Below are 25,357 nucleotides of genomic sequence, written 5' to 3'. Positions count from 1 at the left end.
TAAGAGCTCTCCTCAATCAAGTACCACACAATCTCTCTCTCTCTCTCTCTGTCTCTCTCTCTGGTACGCTCATTATCATCTGATACAGGCAACATATAACAATGATCTCAAGAATTTCCTCTAGTCATGGAAGACTTCTGCCCATTCATCAATATATGTTGAACTACACTGCCTACCACCTTTCAAGAGCTTGCTGCTTCAGCTTCGGCTTCGGCTTCATCTTTCTTGGCATCATCCTCTGGCTTACAGAAAGGGAGAGGACGGCCGCTCAAAGGATCAACTGCATGGGGATCACGAGCTCCACCTTTACGTGTCATTGCCAGCATAGGAGGTGGAGGCAAAAGCCCTGCCCGGTAAAGAATTCGTTGCACCGGCTCAGACGGCTGAGCACCAACTGATAACCAATATCTGCACTTACAAAACAATATCATCATCACGATCATGATCATTATCACCATCATGAATGAAACCTTCCCCGCTGTAGGGCTTCAGTGTTCACATTTATCCCAGCCTTAAGACTACACAAAAAGGAAAAGCAAGAGCACCACACACACAGATGCACAGAAACACAAATAAAACTTAAGGAGAAACAGGGATAAAAAAGGGGAGGAGTGCTACGAGCCATACAAGTACCATTTTGATCTATGAAACATCAATATATCAAACCTTAATCCTTATGTGAAAAGACCACAAGACAGAACACGGAAAATAAAAATATGAAGCTCACATTCAAATCATGGTCATTATGAAATCATCCTAGAAACAGGAACACTGACTCATGCAACCTGCTCAGTGTGTATGGGACAAGTATAGATGTGCATGGATCAAAATCAACGGTGAGTTGCATGAACTGGTCAGAGACTCATGATCAGGGGAAAAAGGCACTCTGTTAGAATAAGACCATGTTATTGGAATGTGCTGGGCAGAGCACTTCAATTCAACTAGCATAAAACAGGCAGCTTGTGTTGTTTAAAATCACAGAGAAATCCTACGATGACAGGCATTCGTTAGCATTTTGGCACAATCCGTTAGTGCTAGAGTCTTAGACATTCCCCATGCGTCATTTCCCCTGGCTTTATGTTTTGGACAGAGATAAGAATAAGAAAGTGACTGAATGCTGGAAAAGTCTCACTGGATGGGTGATTGATCAGTGTAAAATTCCAAGAGGAGCAGAAATACAGGAGGCTGCTAAACTTCAGGAGCTGTTAATGTGTAGCAGTTTGCCGATGGGTCCTGACTGCGATCATTTGTTGGCATTCATGATCAGCTACCATTTTCTGTTTCTACATGCTATTTGTTTTTCTTATCACTGGCATGCTTCTTTGTGGTTTCAAAGCTGTGCATACCTGGGATGTCTCCAAGAGAAGAGAAATTTGCTTGGCTGATATCACAGGTCACAACACTGACACATCCACATCTTAAAGCCAAAGGATTTTGCTGTCAACAGATGTGTTCTATGTCATCATGCAAGGGAGGATGGGCTGAAACGTAATAATACCTTACTAAAGGCAACAATTCACATCCGATTGCTGGAACAAAGCCTGTCAAGTGGTCTACACTTGACTCCATAGGATCTATGGCAAACTGTGACCTATCTTCTGATGATGCCCCTACTTTCAGGAAGTTGTTAGATTGGGATGGTAGGATCTGCACTTTGAAATCTTGACAGAATGCTCTGTTAGGGAGTTAATAACAGCAAGGTGGATTTAGCCAAAAGGCAAAAAATGGCAGATACATATTTCTTTACATCGTGCTGTTGATTTGTATGCTGGGAATAATTGGATTCTTTCTAATATTGGATGGATAGGAATGAACAGAATTGGGATTGGTGATTCATGATCGGATTAAGCTGCTTACTTCTTGATTGTACTTTGTGACTCCTCACTTTTTGGTTTTTAAATAAAATATCTTCATCCCCCAAAAAATCACAGAGAAATTCTTATCTCCAAACAAATATTCATTCCCATTTTTAGATGCCTATTAAAGGAAATACAGATGGGATATTCTAGATGTAAATTTCAATTAAGATGGGCATAAGAAAATTATCTAAATCAGATACAATCTTGGATAAGGTCCTCTAAGAGCCACTTCAAAAGAAGCACCTCAGGAGGATATCATATGTTAAAATGTAAAACTGTACATATATATATAATAATATTATATTATTATATATAAATATATTTTTCATTTCTTTCTTTTCTGTAATTTTTTTTCTTTATTTTTATTTTTTGTCTTTATGTCATCTAGTTCAGTTTGAACTAGAATGACTGTTGCTAGTCAAGTCCTGTCCAGACTTGACTAGCAATAGAGCTGTTGGACTGACACAGTCCAACAGCTCTATTGAGTCCTCTTCTGCTGTGTATATAAAGGGGTGCAACCCCTCTTGTATTTAATCCCAATGCTTCTTAAGCAATTGGTTTTTCATATCAATAAAGAATACATTTTTATTTTTATTTTGTTTTCAGTTATACTCTTTTTAAGGGTTATGCTTTAGTGTCATTCTTGACATTTGCCCTTGTGAATCTAAGCTCGTGTTTCGAAGATCCCCATTTCATTTCATGGTATCAGAGCTGCGGAAGTACTAAATCTTGAGAAAAAGCTGCCTCGGTTTCCATGCCCGTTCGCAAAAGTGTTCGCCACTTGAAGAGAAGTGTTTTATCACTTTATTGGGAAAGATTTCACATCTTGTTGTATTGTTTTTTTTTCTTCTTTCTTTTTCATTTTCCTTCTTGTTTCTCTTTTATCCCTATTCTTTCCCTCCTTGTAATCTATAGATGACAATGATAAAGTCACCGTCATGCCTATGAAACTAAGTGATACGAACTATGTAACATGGACTTCAATCATGAAGCACCATATATGGGGAAAAGGCCTACGGGGGATTGTGGATGGTTCCGATTCGGAACCTAAGCTATCTCTTACTAAAAAGGAGGGAGATAAAGAGATTCCTCTATCGGAAGAAGAGAAAATCAAGGCTATTGCCTCATACGAGAAGAAATGAAAAGAATGGAGAATATCTCATGCGAAAATAATGTCATGGCTTATCAATAGCGTTGACATTAAAAAATGCTCAAGTCTTGCCAAATTTGATCATGCCGATAAGGCATGAGAATACCTTAAGAATATGTATTCCCTTAAAGATATTGCACACGTGTGCAACCTCCAAGAAAAAGTTTGAATGATGACACAAGGAGACAAAACTATTCGTAAATATTATAATGGGTTGTCCGAACTTTGGGAAGAACTTTTCCTTTTAGAACCAAAGTGGCATTGTGCCGAAGACATCGAGCTTCGTCAGAAACAACTTGATGCTGAACATTTTTACCAGTTTATCATTGGATTAAGGCCGGAATTTGAAACCACTAAATCGGCCCTACTTCACCGGGGAAAAATTCCTTCTATTGTTGAAACTATTGAAGAGTTAACAATGGAAGAAAATCGTCTCCGGAAAGGTTCTACAAAAATTAAAGATAATTCTGTTTTAGCCGTGTCTAGACCAGAGAATCATGTTCGATCATATAGGCCTCCTCACTTTAATCGAAAAAATGGTGACTATGATAAGAAGAAAGTTATTTGTCATCACTGTCATGAACCGGAGCACTACAGACCACAATGTCCCAAACTTAAGAAGTTGAGAGAAAAAAGAGCTGCAATTGCTGAATCGGAGCCTAAAGATCAGGATGCACCAGTTTCCCTGGCCCAACTAATGGAGATTCTTCAGCCTCTCATCAAAGGTGCATCTTCCTCATCTGAAGCTTCAACCGGCGCAACAACCTCATCTTTTTCTGATCCAAGTAAAATTTCTTGGCTCCTTGACTCTGGTGCATCTTTTCATATGACCCCAAATAATCAAAGTCTATCCAAATGTGTTAAAAATAAAAAGTGTGTCAAAGGTCTTTACTGCTGATGGGACTTCTCTTGAAATAGAAGGAATAGGAAATTTTAAAAAAAAATTATAAAACAAAGAAATTTTCTATTCCAGAAATTAGACATGTTCCCAAATTAAATTTAAATCTTTTATCTCTATCTCAAATTTCTGATTATGGGTGTAATATTTCTTTTTCTTCTCATGGTTGTTGAGTACAGGATCGCCAGTCAGGCAAGCTGATTGGGGAAGGCCATAGAGAAGGAGAACTCTATTACATGAATTTTTTGGAAATGTCGAAGAAAGCTTTTTGTTATAATATTCAAAAAATAGAGTTGGAACTGTGGCATAAGAGACTTGGTCACCCCACATATAGCCAAAATCCAACATTTTCCAAATCTAGGAAAATTTTGTAACTCTGAATCATTTGATTGTAAATATTGTATTCTCGGCAAAATGAAAAGATTATCATTTTAGAACAGAACCTTTTTCTCTTCAAGACCACTTGAATTAATACACTCGGATGTTTGGGGTCCTGCACCAGTAATTTCTAAAGGAAGATTTGTTTACTATGTTATTTTTGTCGATGATTTCTCTCGACATACGTGGATTTACTTTCTCAAACATAAGTCTGAAGTATTTTCATACTTTCAAACTTTTCATAATATGGTTAAAAACAAGTTTCAAAATGATATTACTATTTTTTGCACAGATTCAGGAGGAGAGTTTTTATCCACAGATTTTCAAAATTATCTTAAATTGCATGGCATCACATATCAAAGATCTTGTCTTTATACACCTCAACAAAATGGACTGGCAAAACGAAAACATTGCCATATTATAGAAACCACTAGGACTTTATTAATCGCAAATCAAACCTCGAAAGACTTTTGGGCAGAAGCTGCCTTAACTGTCACCTATCTCATTAATAGGATGCCATCTTCTTTGTTACAAAATATCACTTTCATTGAAAAACTTATGAACATTTCTCCAGACTACTCTAGACTAAGAATATTTGGGTGCAAATGTTTCATATTTACTGACAAAAATGATAAACTTTCCCCTCGTACGATTCCTTGTGCTTTTTTAGGATATGCTGAAAAACAGAAAGATTATAGATGTTTTGACTTTAAAAATAATAGACTATATGTGTCTAAAAATGTTTCCTTTCTTGAAAAGGAGAGCTTTTTTATTTTAGAAAATTAAAAGACATCACTGAGTACTCCTTTTTGCTAGATCTAACATCAACATCTGATGAATATGACCTTGACTGTAACTTTGATGATGATCAAAGAATTATTGATCTTAATGTTGAAAATAAAGAAGTTTATAGAGATACTAGTATTCAATATTCCAGGCAACAAGAGTCTAATCCTCCATGTGCACTTGAAAAATATTCTAACATTCCAACTAGACAATCATCCCGAGTCTCGAGGCCTCTAGGAAAGTTTGTATCATACGAGTCTTTCTCACCCACATATAGGGCAGTTATTGTATTAATTCACTCATATGAAGAACCATCCACATATTTTCAAGCAAAAAATGATATCAAATGGATAGAAGCCATGAAAGTTGAATTAGATGCACTTGAAAAAGCTTCTACATGGAATATTCAAGATCTTCCTCCAGGGAAGAAAACTATAGGATGTCGATGGGTTTATAAAATTAAAACCAAGAGTGATGGCACTCTTGAAAGATATAAAGCCCGTTTAGTAGCCAAAGGTTATGCCCAAGAATATGGGATTGATTATGAAGAAACCTTTGCTCCGGTGGCTCGTATGACAACTGTCCGAACCTTAATTGCCTTAGCTTTTATCAAAAAATGGTCTATTTTTCAAATGGATGTCAAAAATGTTTTTTTAAATGGAAAGCTAGTTGAAGAAGTATACATGGAACCCCCTCCTAGTCTAAATATTCCTAAGGGTAAAGTCCTTCGCTTAGAAAAAGTTCTTTATGGACTTAAACGAGCACCAAAAGCTTGGTATGATAGGTTTAGTCGTGTTATGATTGATATTGATTTTCAATTTTGTTTAACTGACACTGCTTTATTTATTAAGAATTCTGATGCAGGGATCATTGTGCTTCTTCTCTATGTGGATGATATGATCATCACCGGAAGCGATAAACAGGGAGTTGAAACAATCAAAACACTTCTTAAATCTCATTTTGAAATGACTGATTTGGGCTTGTTGAGATATTTTTTAGGCATTGAAGTTGCTTATTCTCCTAGAGGATATTCATTATCTCAGACTAAATTTGCTTTTGATATTGTTTTCAGGTCTGGTACTACTGATGATAAGAAAGTTGACACTCCAGAAGTTGTTAATGTTAAAATGAAGATTGATGATGGAGAACTTCTTGCAGACCCTACTCCTTACAGACAGCTTGTCGGGGCACTTTCCTATCTATCCATTACCAGACCAGATATAGCACATGCTGTTCACACAACAAGTCAATTTCAACATGCTCCTACTTCTGTTCATATGGGAGCAGTCATGCGTATTATCAAATACATCAAGTCCTCTCTTTCACGAGGACTTTTCTTATCTTCCTTCTCTTCTTTTGATTTAATTGCATATACTGATGCTGATTGGGGATGTGATCCCAATAACAGACACTCAACCACTGGCTTTTGTGTCTTTTTAGGGGAATCATTGATCTCGTGGAGGTATAAAAAGCAGCAGAAGATATTTCTTTCATCCACCGAAGCTGAATACAGAGCCATGGTAACCACGACCATGGAAGTAGTTTGGCTCCGACGACTGCTTGCTAACATGGGAGCTGAAGCGACAAAGGCTTCACAAATGTGTTGTGACAACAAAAGTGCGATCTACATTGCCAATAACAGAACATTCCATGAACGCACCAAACACATCGAAATGGATTGTAAATACGTCAGAGAGAAATATCTACATGGGATAATTGATCTGCCATATGTCACTTCAGAATATCAGTTAGCAGACTTCTTTACAAAGCCTCTCGCTGCTCCTCGATTTAACTTTCACTTAGACAAACTTTCGCTCATTGTACCGTAAGTTTGAGGGAGAGTGTTAAAATGTAAAACTGTACATATATATATATATATATATAATAATATTATATTATTATATATATAAATATATTTTTCATTTCTTTCTTTTCTGTAATTTTTTTTCTTTATTTTTATTTTTGTCTTTATGTCATCTAGTTCAATTTGAACTAGAATGACTGTTGCTAGTCAAGTCCTGATCTAGTTCAAACAGCTCTATTGAGTCCTCTTTCTGCTGTGTATATAAAGGGGTGCAGCCCCTCTTGTATTTAATCCCAATGCTTCTTAAGCAATTGGTTTTTCATATCAATAAAGAATACATTTTTATTTTTATTTTGTTTCCAGTTATACCCTTTTTAAGGGTTATGCTTTGGTGTCATTCTTGACACTTGCCCTTGTGAATCTAAGCTCGTGTTTCGAAGATCCCCATTTCATTTCATCATACACAACAGAACTTGTCATAGGATGCAGAGCCCTATAGGACCCTACAGGTTCACTTTTATCAGCCACCATCGGCTCCAACAAGATCATATAACGTTAAAAATGGTCAAATAGTTGATCTGTGGCCAAATTTCATACCATATTTGAGACTGTACAAACACTACTCTCCAACTACGAACCATTGGAATTTATGGTACCTGTGTCATATGGTCCTTCAAAGCGTAGAAATGATAATTTGCCTGAAAAGATTATGGCTTCCTCCAAGCATCTGTTTATTGTTGCCAAAGTCTTCTCTGATCGTTGTACACATTAGAATATTCTGGGCTAAACATATTCTTCAATATATATTTCTATGAACTAATCGGTAAAAAACACTGCTATTACATCACTATCACCATTCTGGTAAGACAGAAATTCAGGTACCTTTTTCTCCCAACTTACTACAAAATTGACAATAACACTCACCAAGCTGGAATTATGTAAACAAAACCTACAGTTCACATCTGAAGATTTTTTAACCAAACGTTCCAGCAAACAGTTCTGCAATAACCAAAACTTTGGCCTAATCTCACTACCCAAGATCCTTCCATTTAATCAATACACAAGAGATCTCAAATTTGAGGTTACATTAGAACCAGTGTTGTAAGGACCGTATTGTATGATATGGTACGATACATATCGTTACTTTTGGGTTTTGCGATACGACACACACTCATAACACAATACGAGGGTTTATTATGTTAGAAGTATTGAGAAAAGAGAGGGAAGCAAGGGTTACGAAAGGTTTAAAGTGGACAAGAAGAATGAAAGTTGTATTCAATACTTAATGTTTTGAGAGAGAGCTCACTCTTACATAAAAAGGGTCGACCAATGTACCCCCTCTTACTAGGGTAAGTACAAAAGGCCCTCGTTAAGTTATATTAAACATAACTATACTACGATATATTACATAGACTTTCAATACCGCCCTTCAAACTTGGAAGGATGTAAAGGAATCATTCCAAGTTTGGAAAGTAAAAAACTGAAATGCAAAGGAGAAAGACTTTTTGTAAACACATCTTCAATCTGATTCTTTTAATTAATATGCTCCAAAGCTATAATTCCATTTTCATAAGCCCTTCTTGTATAATGGCAGTCTATTTCAATGTGCTTGGTGCGTTCATGAAACTCTAGATTCTTGGCAATGTGAATATCACTCGTATTATCACAATATAGCCGAGTTCACTTTTCACATAAAATTCTTAATTTATTTAATAGTCATCTTATCCAAATAATCTCAGCCACAACTTGAGTCATAACTCTATATTCTGCTTTTGCAGTAGACAAAGCAATCCTTTGTTGCTTCTTGCTCTAACACGAGATCAAGGAACTTCTAAGGAAAACACAAAACCCTATAGTGGAAAGTCTATCTCTAGTAAAACCTCCAAAGTCAGCATAACAAAAAGCTCTCAACTCTTTGCCAAATGAGGATGAGAAAAATATACCATAGTGCATAGAGTCTCTAACATACCTGATTCTGAATACGGTTGTAAAGTGAATTGATCTAGGAGCACTCATAAATTGACTGACTACATGATGAATTATATCTAGTCGGGATATAGTCAAATCAGAGTTGTCAGTTGAGGAAGCGGGAGCGGGAAGCGATACGGGAAGTGGGAGTGGGAAGTGAGGCACTTTCAAAAATGTAGGAAGCGGGGGACCACTTAGAAGAAAATTATGAACCGTCTCGGAAGCGACCTAGGAAGTGAACCGGAAGTGAGGGGGAAGCGAAAAAAAATGAAAAAAAATGGGGGAAGCGAGGGGGAAGCGTGGGGGAAGCGTGCTTCCCATAAATGGGAAGCGTGTTTCCCATAAAAGGGAAACGCACTTCCTGCGCGCTTCCCAAAAAAGGGGGACGCTTCCCCTCACGCTTCGAAAGCGTGACGTTTCGCGCTTCCGAAGTGCGCTTCCCCTTTACCCTAGGCGCTTCCGGTAACTCTGAGTCAAATATATAAAGCTCCCAACTAACTGCCTATATACTACGGGATCCTCTAGCTCAACAACATCAGTTGCCCTCATCTTCAAATTTGCCTTCAAGGAAGAATTTACCTGTTTTGAGTCATATACTAATCTTGCTTTCACAACCAAATATCTAGTATACTTATGTTGGGACACGTACAATCTCCTTGAAGAGTAAGCTATTTCAAGCCCAAGAAAATACTTCAAATGTTTCAAATCTTTCATCTCGACTATATTAGCCTGTTTCTTTTTTGTCTCTTCAATCTTCTTTATGTTATCTCCGGTGAAAATCATATCAACTACATAAAGATAGATGCTCTTCTTGTTGATTGAGGCAATAGTTATAAGACATCGGACAGTGACCATTCAAGCTACAGGAGCAAAGGTTTCCTAATAGTCAATCACATATTCTTGGCTATATCCATTTACAACCAATCAAGCTTTATATCTCTCAAGAGATCAATCACTCTTAGTCTTAACCTTAAATACCCATCTACACCCTATTTTTTATTACCTTTAGGAAGGTCTTGAAATTCCCAGGTTTTGGCTCTTCTCAGAGCTCCAAGTTCATTTTTCATTGCAACTATCCATTCAGGGCACTTACGTGCTTACTGAAAGTTTCTAGGTTCTATGTAAGAATGAATGACACTAAGACAAGCTCTATATTTAGGTGAAAATGAGTCATATGAGACGAACCTAGAGGGAGCTTTTCTACTTCTTTCGGTTCTACGAAGGTTCTCCTCACTTTGAGGAAGAATCCTACTAGCATCATCATATCTTTCAAGAGCACTTCTAAATGTGTTTCTATCTCTATGAATATAGGTGATGGGATCTCTATGTGGTTCTTCATCAATATGTTGATGAGATGGGGAGATCAGAGGAATGATTTCCTCGGTTTCAATATCACTTGAGTCATTCTGATTTGACTCATCATCACTAGTATCATCGTCTTTACCTAGTAGATCAAATAGAAATGAATAATCTACATTCTCATCATGAGATTCAAGACTTTCGAAGCCACTAAGATTTTCCAAAAAACTCACATTTCTGGAAACATACAATTTGCCATTCTTAACATCATAACAACGAAAACCCTTTTCGGTTTCAGAATACCCAATAAAGGCACAAGGAATGGCCTTTGGAGAAAGTTTGTCATTTTTATCAGTAAGGACAAAACATTTACATCCAAAAACCCTTAACCTGCTATAATCAGGTTTTTTTTCGTATAATTTTTTAAATGGGGAAATCTTGTTTAAATTTTTTGATGGAAGTCTATTTATGAGATAGACTGAAGTAAGAGTTGCCTCAGCCCAGAGTTTCTTTGGAATATTTTGCGAAATGAGCAAGGTTCTAGTTGTTTCAATGATATGCCTATGCTTTAGTTCAGCTAACCCATTTTGTTAAAGAGTTTTTGGACAAGATTTTTGATGGAGAATGCCAAAGCTTTCAAGATAACCCTTGAATTCGTTTGAAAGGTATTCACCTCTAGAGTCAGACCTAAGAATTTTTAAACTTCCATTGAATTGATTTAAAACCATCATATGAAAAGTCTTAAATGTTGAAAAAACTTCATGTTCATGTTTAAGAAAGTATATTCAACAAAACCTAGTGTAATCGTCCACGAAAATCACATAATATGAGAATCCTCCTTTAGATATCACAGGAGCCGGACCCCATACATCGGAATGAACAATTTCAAAGGGTTTTGTCGTAAACATGGATCTTTGAGTAAAAGGTAGACTTTTCATCTTCCCAAGAATACATTCATTACATAAAAATCTCCTTTACAAAGATGTTTAATAAAAGGCAAGTAAGAGATTTTAACAATGTTGGGATGTCCCAATCAAGGTTTTAAAACCCGTGACTCGGAACTCGACTCGTTCTTTATTGACTCGTGACTCGGCGGGTCAACTCGGTGACTCAGACCAGGTTTTGTTAACTTTTGATTTTAAAAGAAAAACAATATATAATTTGTCTCAAACCATGTTTTTCAGTAAACATATAGTCTAAAGAGTTGACAATAAAAAATTGCAAGTTCAGAGTAGAAAAAGTACAAACTTCTTCATAACAAGGTCACATGGAAAGATCAAGTTACATGAAAAAACTTCTTCATAACAAGCATGTCTTTGGTATTCAATGAAGGCCCCATGTAACTGAGTCTAGAAACATACTTAAACTCAAGTTTCTAAATAGAATGGTTTAGGAATTTCAGCTAAACTTCTCCAGAAGACACCCTAGCTTTTGTTAGCTTTCCTTTGATCCTTTCTAGTGATCTCACCTCATTGAGAACAGCAACACATCATCTTGCATAAAAAGCCAGATTGAATTAGTTGCAACAAGGTAAAACAACAATAAGAGAATGAATCACCATAAGAAATTCCAATTATGACCAAGGGAAATGCTGTCACATGGATACATGTACAAGCTTACTGTACAAGATCAGCACAACTGGTATGATATGGGTGTTTCTGTCAAAAAATAAGGATGACAAGGTACAGATTGTTATGCACAGGTGTGATACAGATTTTGTACAAAAATGTATTTTTATATACAATGAAGGATATGATATGTGTTCATAAAACAACACTCAAAGGCACCCAACACCAGAACATGAAGTACAAGCACTGATACGTGTATGCTTCACTTTTTTGTTAGATCTTTGAATCATTTTTTTTGCCAATATGTTTAATCAACACATAAAGATTGATAGATTATTGTATCTTTGAACTGGTTTGTCTTGCAATTTATTATTTATTATTAAACTGTTATTTTGAAATACCCAAAAAATCAAATTTCAAATATCCCAGAACTCGGCCGAGTTAGACCGAGTCAAGGCAAGCCGAGTTTACCCTGTTGGGTTAACTCGCTGGAGGGCCGAGCCGAGTCACCGAGTTGACTCAGCGAGTTTTAAAACCATGGTCCCAATCTCTTATGCCATACATGAATATCTTTGTTTTGAACAATATTACAAAATTGATTCTTGGGAACTTAGAGAAAAGCAACATAGTAGAGGTCTCCTCTTCTAGAGCCTTCCCCAATCAACCTCCCGGACCGACGATCCTGTATCCAACATTTATCAGACGAGAATTTTATATCGCAACCATGGTCCGAGAGTTGAGAGACCGAAAGTAAATTTAAATTTAATTTTGGTATAAGACGAATTTTTGGAACAAAGAAATCTTGTTTTTCAAAATTGCCTATCCCTTTAATTTCAAGAGGTGTTCCATCAACCGTTGAGACAAAAGATAGAAGAGTATTTTTAGAAAAATCAGAAAGAGAATAAGCACTTGGGGTCATGTGGAAAGATGCACCGGAATCTAAAAGCCAAGATGTCTTACCGGGACGAGAAGAAGTTGACATAGCAGCACCGGAAATGCCTCCCTTGAGAAGAGGTTGTAAAGCTTCCACTATTTGTTGAAGAGAAAGAGACCCATTTGATGATGATGGCCGTTCCTCCTGTTGGGATGTTATAGTCATTGCAATAAATTTTTTCCATTTAGGGCAAATGGGTTTGATATGCCCCGGTTCTTTACAAAAATGACAATTTAATTTGCTATAGTCTCTCTTGCCATATCGATCGTTTCCTCCTTAACCTTGATTCTTAAAGTGAGGAGGTTTGTAGGCCTTCACATTATTCCCCGGTCTTGACACGACATTAACCCCTTCACAATCTTCTTGAGTAGAAGAGGTAGCAAAAATGCTAGGATTACTCTTACTGATCCCCATACGGGTTTCTTCACCACTTAACTTAGTGATTACATCTTCAATTAAGGGAGATGTGAAGGCGGCGAAAAGGGAGGACCGAATTTGTTCAAATTCGGGTCTAAGTTCATTTAGAAAATTGAAGAACCGATCTTCCTCTAGTTGTTTGTAGGGATGGCAGTGGACCGGGGATGAAGGGTATGAAACGAGGATGGAGGCGGGGGTGGAGGATAAAATCCATCCCCGCCGCGGAGGCGGGGGCAGGGGTGGACGTGCACTTTTCCCCGCCCCGCCCCGTCCCCGCCACGATCCCCGCCCCAATCCCGCCCCGACCACTTTTCCCCGCAATATCCCCGCCCCGCCCCGCCCCGCCTCATCCCCGTTTGGACCGGGGATGAAGGGTATGAAACGGGGATGGAGGCAGGGGTGGAGGATAAAATCCATCCCCGCCGCGGAGGCGGGGCGGGGGTGGAGGATAAAATTTTGAGGCGGGGCGGGGGTGGAAACCTTGTCCCCCGCCCCGCCCCGCCCCACTGCCATCCCTAGTTGTTTGTGCCTTAATTCGATCGTTTCTCCACTCCATTTTGGTTCAAGCATAGCTAGCTCGTCCCAAATAGAAGATAATTCGGCAAAATATTCCTGAATAGTCATCTCATTTTGTTGGAGGGTCAATGCCCTTTTTTGGACATAATACTTGTGTGACAAATCTCTTGAAGTATACATTTTCTCAAGATATAACCAAGCTTTGGAAGCCTTTTTGAACTTAATGATGTTGGCGTTTATCTTGGTTTCAACGAATGAAAAAATCCAAGACAAGATCTTGAAGTTTTTCATCTCCCATTCGTCATGCTTTCTTGAATACTCTTCAAGAGCCTTTTGTCTTTCTTTCTCTTCAAGGATCTTAATATCCCACTTTTCAACGATTGTAATTTCTGGTTCGGGTTCCGATATCGAACCTTGAATATACCCCCAAAGCCCATTTCCTTTAATATGGGCTTCCATATTACCAGCCCAAACATGATAATTTGAACCATTAAGTTTAAACCCAAGGGAGAAGTGAGGGTCCTTTTCGCCCATTAAAGATGATAGAAGTTGAAAAATAACATGTACCTCAAAAGATTTTCAAGTCTTTCTTGATAAAAGAGGCTTCTAAAATATTGCCCGAAGAAAATGATCCACTTCAAACTCCAATAGCTTGAAGGCATGTTTTCAAGACACTCAAAACAAATGAAGAAATGCACGATCCTCCTTCTTCAACGAGGCTCTGATACCATGTGAAAGTATCCTCAACAAGATACTAAGATCAAGACCTTAATATTCTTGATAACAAATACGTGCACACATGCACAATAAGAACACTTTAGAACACTTGTTCACAAAAGCACAAATCAATCTCACAAATGCACTAAAAGAATAAAAGGTTTTATTGAATGCTTGGGCTTTGACCCAAAGCCATGAAGAAATACAAAGGGGAGAGCCCCTATTTATAACAACCAAAAGGAGCCTTGGAGGGGCTCCACTCATAGACGTTGGAGCCCCTCCAACGGTCACAAATGTGACCGTTGGAAGGGCCCAACAGCTATTTGAGTGGGGCCCCCAAGGTACCTTTTGGTACTTAAAAGAAAAGAAATTAAGAATAAAAAAAATAAATAATAAAAAATAAAAATAAGTTACAATCACATTCATAAAAGTGAATGTGTGTAAAATAGTGAAAATGACTAAACTACCCCTATGACTAAAATAAGAAAATATATATTTTATATATATAAATGGATATATATATCATATATATCATATATATGTGTGTATCATCCTTTATATATATATAATATATAAGATTACAAGGTTTCGTAACATAATTTAACAGGAGGTAGAGGAAGAGAAATGATACAAGCATCATTCAATACATATGGAAGGGAGGAGATGGATAGAAAAGTAAGGAGGTATTTTTATTCTAGCTCACTTCCATATAATGGAGTTTGAAATCCTTATTTGAATGATTTAGTTATTTCACTGGTAAATTGTAACTTGAGTGGCTATGTACCTCCAAGTTCAGAGAAACTACGAACGACAATTCTTGCAGAAAAGAGGATAAATGTTGAGAGATTGCTAGATAATAAGAAATATTCATGAGAACAAAATATAGTTTTTATTGTTTCTAATGGGTGGACAAATATTCAAAGGCGTCCACTGATTAATTTTATTACATCTTCGCTTAGTGGCCCAGTATTCTTAAAAGCAGTTGATGTATTTGAGCAATATAAAAATGTTGAGTATTTGAAGAAGTTGTTGTTTATAGAAGTAATAAAAGAAGTGAGTGATCAGAAAATAATGCAAATCATTACAAACAATGCTCCAGTTTGGAGAGTGGGTATCCTTATATTTTTTGGACTCCCTGTGTAGCTTACAGCAATCTGACCCACAAAGAGCACCTGCAACCCAAAAGAAGAAGAAAATTCACCGCTTTATGTTCATGAATTGAGGAATTAAAAAAAAATGTCAAAAACATTAAGAATTTTGTTGTCAACCACCATCGTGATAGTGCTATATCTAATAGGCATTCTGATCTGAAATTATTGAAGGTTGTTGAAACACATTTTGCATCTATCATTGTGATGGTGAAAATGATCAAGGAAGTGAAAATGTTTTGGTTAACATAGTGACTTATGAGAATTTGACATTCTATCGTGCCGATAATGTTGTCAGGGCTCAAGAAATTAAGAAATTCATTATTGATAATGAGTTTTGGGATAGAGTCGTATACTTCATTCAGTTTATGCCAAGGTTTTAAAACTCGTCGAATCAACTCGGTGACTCGGCTAGCTAGGCTCTCCAACGAGTCAACCCAGCAAGGTAAACTCGTTTTGAGAAAACTCGGCCTGACTCAGGAGAGTTTTGGGCACTTTTTTCTTTTTTCATTTCTCAAAGGCTATGGACAATTTTTTCATTTGTAAGTGTTCATTTTTCAAAGAACAAATAGCATAATAACGATAGGCTTACCAACTCAACCATGTTTTTTTTTCCTCTGGGATTTAAATGGACATGAGAAGAATATACAAATACTTCCAACAGATCCAAATTTATAATGTTAGCTTGCTGACATACAACATTTCATTTTATACTGTCTGAAAGTAGATGAAACCCAACCAACAGAAAAGGACCAGTAAGGCATCAAGATTTTAAAGACATCTGAGCATAATGAAACTCACACAGAGCTTACATAAGAATGACCTACTACGCAGAGTTTTTGTTAGGTTACCAACCAGAAGGTGTACATTGCAATGTAGCACAAATTCTCACTTGAAAAAAGGTAACTTCGATTCTGTCATTTAAAAAAGTAACTGCTGCAACTAAATGGACTTGCAATAGAACATGAATAAGATCCTAGAAAGCTTAAGGACCATAATAACCATTATGAGATGAATTATAGTTAAGAACATAAAAATCCAACATTTGACAAATAAGACTATACAAAATGAGATTGGACGTTTAGTTGTGAGATATCTTTTATCGTATTATGCCAAATATAGTTTGCTAAGCCTTCACATAGAAGTATCACCATATGATGTGCAAAATCCATGAAAAAAGCCAGAGAATTACTAATAAATTCTTGAAGAAATACACTGGTAGAGCCCTATATGCTGCACCAAAACATGCCAAAAACAAAAATTTACCAATAATAGGTCCGATGTCAAAACATGAAAAGCAGAACCTGATTATGTAAACTATACTATACAATACAGATAAACGAGATAACTGCTATGAAGAGAAGTTTGATGTAGTTATCCCACTTCTGAGGTAAATTTTATTGAAAGAGAAAAAATAAAAATGTTTATAGGTTGGAAGTTTGAGGAAAACTTCCACTGTTTCCAGCTGCTAAGTTATTGTATTGGACATACTTTACAGGAAAAGTAGCATGTGGCATAGGAGAGTTGAATTCTATCCTTGGCTGAGCATTCATACAGGATTATTTGTAAGAAAATTTGAAAGACTTGTTCCTGCTTGTATAGTTTCTTTAGTAAATGTGAGATTTGAATTAAAAGTAGTTTTACTTGATGTTATTTTACTTATTAATCAATTAAACTAATAATTAAGTCATTCTACAAACCTTTATATGTTTAAATGACAATTTATATATTGTCTTTATTTTAAAATCAAAAGTTAACAAAACCCGGTCCGAGTCACCGAGTTGACCCGCAGAGTCACGAGTCAATAAAGAATGAGTTGAGTCCCGAGTCACTAGGTTTTAAAACCTTGGTTTATGCAATGTATTTGGGAAATGTTGAGAGAAGTTGATTAAGATGAGCACATGCTTCACAAAGTCTATGAAATGTGGGATAATATGATTAAAAAAATACAAATTGTAGTTTTCAAGCATAAGAAAAAAAATCTTGCATTGGATGACTCAGAAATTTTTAATCATATTCATTCAATTTTAGTCAGCAGATGAGATAAGAGCAACACTTCTTTGCATTGTATGACATATTCTCTCAATCCCAAATATTAAGCAAAGAAGAGACATGAAGGTGGTGTTGGTCGTGTCCCTCCAAATTTAGACTCAGAGCTATCAAGGCATAGAAATATGTGTATGACAAGACTTTACCGAGAATCCCATATTCTAAATCAAGTCATCCAAGAGTTTGAAAATTTTTTATATTCGAAATTATCTGCACAGGCATTAATAGCAAGAGAAAATGATAATATAGATCCTATCACATGGTGGTCAACATTTGGATCAGAACCACCTATTCTCCAACGTCTTGCATTGAGATTGTTATCTCAGCCTGCTAGTTCATCCTATTGTGAAAGAAATTGAAACACATATTCTCAAATCCACAACATGAAGAGAAACAAACTCATCGGCAAGCGTGCAGAGGATTTAGTATATGTTCATTCTAATCTTCGACTATTTTTGCGAACCAATGATGAATACAGGTACTAATTGCTCTCTTAGTTATTTGACTATTTCTTATTTAAATATACTTATTTAATATTTTCAAATTGAGCTTGTAATGCAAACAAAGATCATCCAAATTTTGGGATGTAAACCCAGAAGAGTGTGACTTAGAGGGAGATCATGATTTCAACATTACAAACATGGACTTATCTAAGCTTAGTCTTCCTTCTTATGATGCATTTGATAATGATGAAGAAAATTATTATGATCGATTACCTCATCGTCATATACATTGTGTAGGATATACTTTTGGTATGTAATAATTATTCATTGTTTGCTTCTTTTATTAGTATACTGTATAATTTACTTCTATTTTGTTTTACTTATTTGATTGTTTATATAATATATTTAGGTTGATTTAATTGTGGTAGTTTTTATGATGAAGAATAGAATTGTAGATTGTTAATTTGATTTATTACATGCATGATCTATGTCACAGGGATTCGGCTAGGAGGGTGCCGCACCCGCGTCGACGCGACTCGACGCGGGTGCGGGTGCCGCACCGGGTGCGGTCAACTCGATCCTGGGTGCGTTGACCGCACCCAGGATCATTAATGTCCATTTTTTAAAATAAAAAAAAATTGCCCAAATGGGCTTCGAAATTTTTTTAAAAAAACTTTATGCTAGTCTGTCAGCTGCTGACAGCAGCTGTCAGCACAGCTGCTGACAGAGCACAGCTGCTGTCTGTCAGCTACTGACAGCAGCTGACAGCTGCAAAGTTTAAAAAAAAAACCCGCCTATTCCCCAACCCCCTTTATATATATATATATATATATATATATATATATATATATATATATATATATATATATATATATATATATATATATATATATTACTTATTACATTTTTGCCCCTGCCGCACCCCCGCACCCAGGTTTTTTGGAAGTGCCGAATCCCCGCACCCGCGCCCGCACCCATGTGACATAGTGCATGATTAATTGATTTGATGATATTATGATAATTGTCTTTTATTTCTTTAGTGTTACTGTTAACTGTTATATATATATATACCCCCACACCCCCGCACCCAAGTTTTTTTAAAGTGCCACATTCCGCACCCGCACCCGCACCCGCACCTATGTGACATATTTTCCCATTTGTTAACGAGGTATTCATGTAAATTATGAAGTGATCAAAGAAAATGTTTAGAAAGCAATCCCTTAATCAAATGCATACAGCAGAGAATAAGCATTATTAGGGTCTAACAACTCAATCATGAAATGGATAATGGTCAGCAAATGGAGGTCATTGAAGGAGTCTCTCTCCTAATAGCAAGCAACAACTTGGCAGTTGCCACTAACATTCATTTATTATAATGTTCAGCACATAGATATTGGTGCGCCTCCCTAGACTAGGAAGTGAGCTTCCCAGGAAGCATGTTTTGCAAGCATGAAGCACCATGTTTCCTAAGAAGGGGGGAGCATGATAAAATGTGCTTTCCATTACTAGGATGCATGCATCTTGTGCAATGAGAAGTGTGCTTCAAACTTCCTTCACAAACTGCTTCCCAAACATTTCTTCCTTGCTTCCTATCACTTACTGCATGCTTTTCTCTCGCTTCCTAATTTTTTCATATTATACATTAAAAGAAATTCTAAAATGCAACTAAAGTTTTTGGGCGATAATAGAAAACACACCTCAGTTCTGGATATTGTAAAAAATGCACCTAAATATTTTCCTGGTAAATTGAAAAGGCCAGAGTTTCCTTCTGTAAAGGTTGCTGTTAAATATCCTTCTGTCAAGGTTGCTGCTAAATATGTGCCAGAAATACCATTTTGCCTCAAAAAAGTGCTCTAAAAAAGAATCACTTTTCAATAACATTCAAGAATGCACCTACCTTTTAACTTTGTATAACACCTATATGTATGATGGTTATTGAAGGGATGGGATGAGTAGTAGTAGTCCCCGATGAAGGCAACTTTGATAATAGAGTTGGGTAGGTGAGAAACAATGGTGGATAAGAAAGAATGTACATGGGAAACCTTAACAGAGAGATGGAGACCTTTTGAGGGTAAATCAATAACTTTAGCCGCTTAACTCAATTTGGTTAGTGAAAAGCCAGTTGAAATAGACAAAGATGTGTCCTTAATTAAAAGAGCATAAATTTAGGTGTTTCTAATAATATCTAAAACTTAGATGTGTTTTTTATCATCGCCAAGATGTTAAGTGTGCTTTTTGAAAATTTTGCTCTGTTCTTTTCCATATTGATTCTGCAGTGATTTCTACTTGTTTCCATGTCGGTTCTATTGTTTCTAATTCTGCTTTAGTATTGCTTCCTTCATGCCACTTTAGGCTTCATACTACTTTTCCTAACACCCACTTCCCCACTTTTGCTTCACGCATCAACTTGTATTGATTCTCTATCCTAGTAACTGCAGTTTAGCATCATCATCGTGACAAGGGAATACTTCAAAACTATAACCTATCTTGGACTGAAAGCACCAACATTTTTAGCTTAAAAGAGCAGTCTTTCTTGAGAATGTCCATTCACTACTCTGCAGAGAGGAAAAAGAAGTTGTATTTTCATAATGATATGGAATTACCAACAGCAATCAAACTGCATTTTCTACAATGAGTGATGAGCTTCTTAGCTTGAATTCACAGCCAGAAGAGTCACAATACATGTGTGAATGACCCTCTCAACATGATTAAGTGTTGACATTTATATAAGCTAGCCCATGCATTGGTGAGTAAATGGATCTCTCTCTCTCTCTCTCGTTGTTTCTTTGTCTTCTCCTTCCCTTGTTTTTATTCTCTCGCTGGTTAGGGTGGAGACAGAGGAAAAATAGCAAGAGAGAGAGAGTTGGGATTTGGGTTGGGTTTCAGTTGGACCCGACCTGACCCACGCCCAGCACATTCCTGTGCCACACCTGGTACTGGTACCTGTGTCGGACCATGTAAAAATGGTACGTGGGACCTTTTGCCGTGTCTATGTGACATAGGGTCTACTTCATTTCTCATGACAAAAATGTAGTTGTAACATACTAAAGAAGTCACTTTCATCATCACGCATAGAACAGTTAATCCTATCCTCTCACAAATGCTATATGAAATGCATCTTGACATTAAAAAAAAAACTCACCAACTCACAAACAACACAAGGTTAGTCTTCCAAGCAGCGGAGCAGCTAGCTCTCTGAAGACAAACTACATGAGCAAACCATAGAAACAAAAAACAAATATCTATTTTTTCACTGAACCAAACCAAGCAATCCATCAAAGTGCTAAAACCAGACAGAAGAAGAAGAAGAAGAAGAAGAAGAATCTCAGTTATATAATCAGTATTTTAGTTACTTTTTTATAGTTTTCTTAATCCTGTTTTATGCTGTGTAGTTTTTTTCCTGTTTTTTTAATCCTATTATGCTGTGTAGTTTTTTTCACAGAAGAAGACGATATAATCAGTTTCTCAGTTATAAAATCAGTTTTTTAGTTACTTTTTATAGTTTTTTTAATCCTGCTTTATGTTGTATAGTTTTTTTTTCCTTTTTTTAATCCTGTTATGCTGTGCAGTTTTTTTTCACAGCTATTATATAATCAGTTTATCAGTTACTTTTACATGTTAATCTTAGATTTTTTAGTATTTATTTGAGATTTTCTATTTCTTACTAGTTGTTGCTTCAACAATAAAGCATTTTTTTATTTGTATTTTTAGATATTTTTTTATAATTTTTTTTAAGTTTTCAAAAAAAAAATTTGAGGCTTATGCTTTGCGCCTCGAGGCTTATGCTTTGCGCCTCGAGGCTTATGCCTCGCCTCAGTTTTTGGTGGAGCGCCTCGCTACGCCTCAATGCTTTTCACAACATTGCTCAGATGACTTTATGAACATTGTCGAGAACATAAATTTTACACACAAACACACCATAACAAAATGGTGTAGCAAAATCGTAGCTGGGAATCTACAAACAGTCTAAAGATTTTAGATCTATTAAGAGATGAATTGGATAATCATTCAGCACAATATAGTTTTGTTGGATATCCAAAAGGACATATGTTTTATCATCCCGATATGAGCTTGATTAAGAGCACAATGACATTTCATAAAGCCATAGTCAAAATTGGGTATGTGGCTAATATGCTCAACCACTGTTTATATCTAGAAAGTTGGAAAAAGTTTGTGATTTTATCTCATGTAGATGACATACTTTTGACTGGAAGTGACAATGAAATAATTATCAAAACCAAGTCATGGTTAAGTTCACAGTTTGAGATGAAAGAGTCATGGTTAAGTTCACAATTTGAGATGAAAGACGTCAGAAAGGCATCCTATGTTCTTGGAATAAAGATTGCACAAGATAAAAGATTTAGAATTTTATGTCTAAGTCGAGAAAGTAATTGTAAACTGATGATTACTCCTGTAGCTAAAGGGGTCAAGTCAAGTAAAAATGACTATCTAGGTGCAGAACAAGATTAAAAGTTCCTTATGCTCAAATTGTTAGAAGCTTGATGTATGTCATATTGCATACAAGAACATGTATTAGTTTTGTGGGTCTTCTTAGTTGATACCCGAGTAACCCTAGTTGGCCACATTGTCAAGCAGTTAAAAGAATGTTTCATTAATTGAAAGACACTAAAAATTTTAAGTTGTTATCAGGCAGATAATAAAAAATAACTGAATACTCTAAGTAGTTTTGCAAGAAATAAAGATTATAGTAAATCTACTTCTATTTACATTTTTCTTTCTGGAGAAGTGCATTGTCATGGTCTTGCAAGAAACGAGGTTGCATAGCTCAGCATACATAGCAAGTGAAGTATATTTCCTGCAATGTTGCTACAATTTTTGTCATTTGGATAAGCTGCTTCACTAAGGATTTGAAAGTAGACATAGTCCACAAGCCAGTGCAAATATATTGTGACAATCAGGCAGATATTACCCTAATAAAGAGTGGAAGAGATAGCTCAAAGAGCACACACATAATCATAAAGTACCATTATCTTCATAATATGATTGAAAAAATGATGAAAGTATAGTCAGTTATCTTCCTACCTCTAATATAATTGCACACCATTGACAAAATAGATAACTGAAAATTTATTTTTAAAGCATGTCTTGTACATGGGTTTAACAACAACAACTACGCCTTCATCCCAAAACAATTGGGGTCGGCGATATGAACCAAAAAAGAAAATCATTCTGGGTTTAAGATATGTATAAATTATCTAGTTATAAAAGTTAAGCCTAGTCAAATAAAAATGTCATTATAAAGATTTAGATGCAAGTGAAAATCTCCAAATAGTGGGAGGAAAACCACTACACATAGTTTGGGCTCTCATAGCCAAATGGAAGATGTTAGCCCTACATTAGTTGGCCAATTGGCCATGCCACTCACCCTCAAGTGAGGTCACTCTACAACTGCAGACAATGTTATGACCGTTGTGGTTATGGACTATACGAATTAACAAATTTATTCAAAATCAAAATTCAGTTGTTATGGGATAAGACCCAAATGAATGGTCGCAATTTTTGGTGCACAGACTCTACATGGAAAATGGATACAGAAGACATCAAACAGAAAATAATCCCCTCTGAAGCAAGCTGTAAATCCCTACCATTTTCACATCGTTCTCTTTCCGTGCTGCCCTACTCTGCATCTACAATCTCTAACAAATATGGCTACGCAGACAAGAAGGTTAACCATTCCACAAATATCCAGATTGCTCCATGCCCTTTGTGTACATTCATCCCATGGCCAAAATTTTGAACAAAATATCCTTCGCTCAGCAAAGAGTAGGCTATAAATTGCATCTGTGTGGGAAGTGCACGTGCCAAAGTTTGTAACAAGCATTCCCTTACAAGGTCTACTTGAAATCTGAGGATCAAATGTTGTTGTAACATACTAAAGCAATCACTTTCATGCTTACGTAAAACCGTAAAACCTATCCTCTCGAAAGTGCTATATGAAATGCATCTTGACAACAACAAAAAAAAAGTCACCAACTCACAAATAGCACAAAGTTGGACTTCCAAGCAGCAGAGCAGCTAACTCTCTGAAAACAAATTACATCAGCAAACCGCAAAAAACGAAAAACAAATGCTTATTTTTTCACTGAACCAAAAAGAACCAGTCCATCAAAGTGCTAAAACCATATGACAAGAAACCAACTAATACAAATGTCTAAAAAAAAAAGAAATCAATTTCTTTAATTAAACATCCGAATTGGAAGCACCAATGAATTCTTAGAAAGAAAAGGCAAAACTTAAACAACAAATACCAAACGAGGATTCATAGTGAGATAAACTTACTTGACTCTATCGAAATTCAACCCCATGCGTTTACCACCATCCTGTCCTGCACTACCCACAAAACTAATCTCTCAAGAATGGTTACGGAAATGAAAAAATGGCACCAAAATAAAGAACATCAACAAGCATTTTTCTTTTGAAAAACGCAAGGGAAAGACCAAATACCAGGAAGAGGATTGTAATAACCCAATACTTCGAGATGCTTCCCGTCTCTCGGGCACCTGCTATCGGCTGCCATCACTCTATAAAACGGCCGGTTTTTGCACCCAAATCGTGATAATCGAATCCTAACAACCATCTTCCCCCACTTCTTCCCGTCCAAGCGAAACTTGTTTTCGGTTTTCTTGAAGATGGGCAGTTAGAAATCACGAACTCGGTGAAGAAACAGGAGGATTTGGAAGACGCCCAAACGCTAGAAGTTGGGGAACTATGATTTGAGCGACAGGACTGTGGCGGTTTTCTCCCAATTCCAACATACGGCCTATGGCTATGAACGTCTACTGTTCGGTTCTGAGTCAGATATCAGGCTTACCCGAATCCGTAGGGTTTGTCTCGGGTATCCGATCCGAAATGCACAAAACCTGACGAGTATAACATTTTTGTTGGATACCAGACTTAACCCGGATTGACCCAATTATTTTGTACGTAGTTTTAAGTAAAGATATGTTTGAATAGCGTTTTACCTTTAAATTGCATGGTTTGGGTTTGAACTTCTATTTTGTTGCTGGAGTCACGTATTGTCAGGCCGAGTTTGGTTCGATCCAAATAAATAATATTTGAGTCACCATTTTTATGCTTACAATTACAATGAGATGTTCAGCTTTATGTTAGTCTGGGGTTCGGGCGCAGCACCTCATTTTTTTTTTTTTTGAGATAAAATAAAAAACGGCTACAATTATTAATAAAAATTTATTTCATATGGACAAATCAAACTATTTGCTGCATTTTTTTGGGCATTTTTTTCATAAAATAAATTTTTTTCATAAATCTCGCATTTTTTTCGGCAAAATCTCGGCAATAAAAAATAAATTAAAAAATATAAAATTTATTTTTTATAAGAAAATATTACTAAAAATTATTTAAAAATAAAAGTACACATTTTTTCGTGATAAATAGCCGTTTA

At 36.4% G+C, this 25,357-nt stretch overlaps 1 protein-coding gene across 2 annotated transcripts; it reads right to left on the bottom strand.

Moving 5' to 3' along the window:
- Positions 1 to 61: 61 nt before the first annotated feature.
- LOC149843361 (small ribosomal subunit protein bS16m/bS16c-like) lies at positions 62 to 24,676 on the bottom strand. 2 transcript variants are annotated; one of them, XM_090001799.1, is made up of 4 exons: positions 24,400 to 24,676; positions 24,235 to 24,280; positions 23,934 to 23,978; positions 62 to 408 (listed from the first exon to the last, which is right to left on the bottom strand). In XM_090001799.1, exons 1-4 carry the CDS (start codon positions 24,530 to 24,532, stop codon positions 183 to 185), a joined length of 450 nt encoding a protein of 149 aa, XP_089857925.1. In that variant the 5' UTR covers positions 24,533 to 24,676; the 3' UTR covers positions 62 to 182. The 2 variants fall into 2 exon arrangements, with proteins under 2 accessions (XP_089857925.1, XP_089857926.1); XM_090001800.1 differs by lacking the exon at positions 23,934 to 23,978.
- Positions 24,677 to 25,357: the final 681 nt, after the last annotated feature.

This window comes from Nuphar pumila, chromosome 3 (assembly GCF_984573655.1).
Source record: "Nuphar pumila chromosome 3, dmNupPumi1.hap1.1, whole genome shotgun sequence".
NCBI lineage: Eukaryota > Viridiplantae > Streptophyta > Magnoliopsida > Nymphaeales > Nymphaeaceae > Nuphar > Nuphar pumila.
This window is presented reverse-complemented; position numbering and strand designations above follow the sequence as displayed.

Excerpts from the sequence above, each read along its gene's own strand:
- LOC149843361 (XM_090001799.1), bottom strand. The coding sequence starts at position 24,532 with ATGGTTGTTAGGATTCGATTATCACGATTTGGGTGCAAAAACCGGCCG. Across the intron at positions 24,281-24,399 it reads TTATTACAATCCTCTTCCTG|GACAGGATGGTGGTAAACGC; the intron begins GTATTTGGTCTT and ends TGGGTAGTGCAG. Across the intron at positions 409-23,933 it reads AGTCCAACTTTGTGCTATTT|ATATTGGTTATCAGTTGGTG; the intron begins GTGAGTTGGTGA and ends TTGTAAGTGCAG.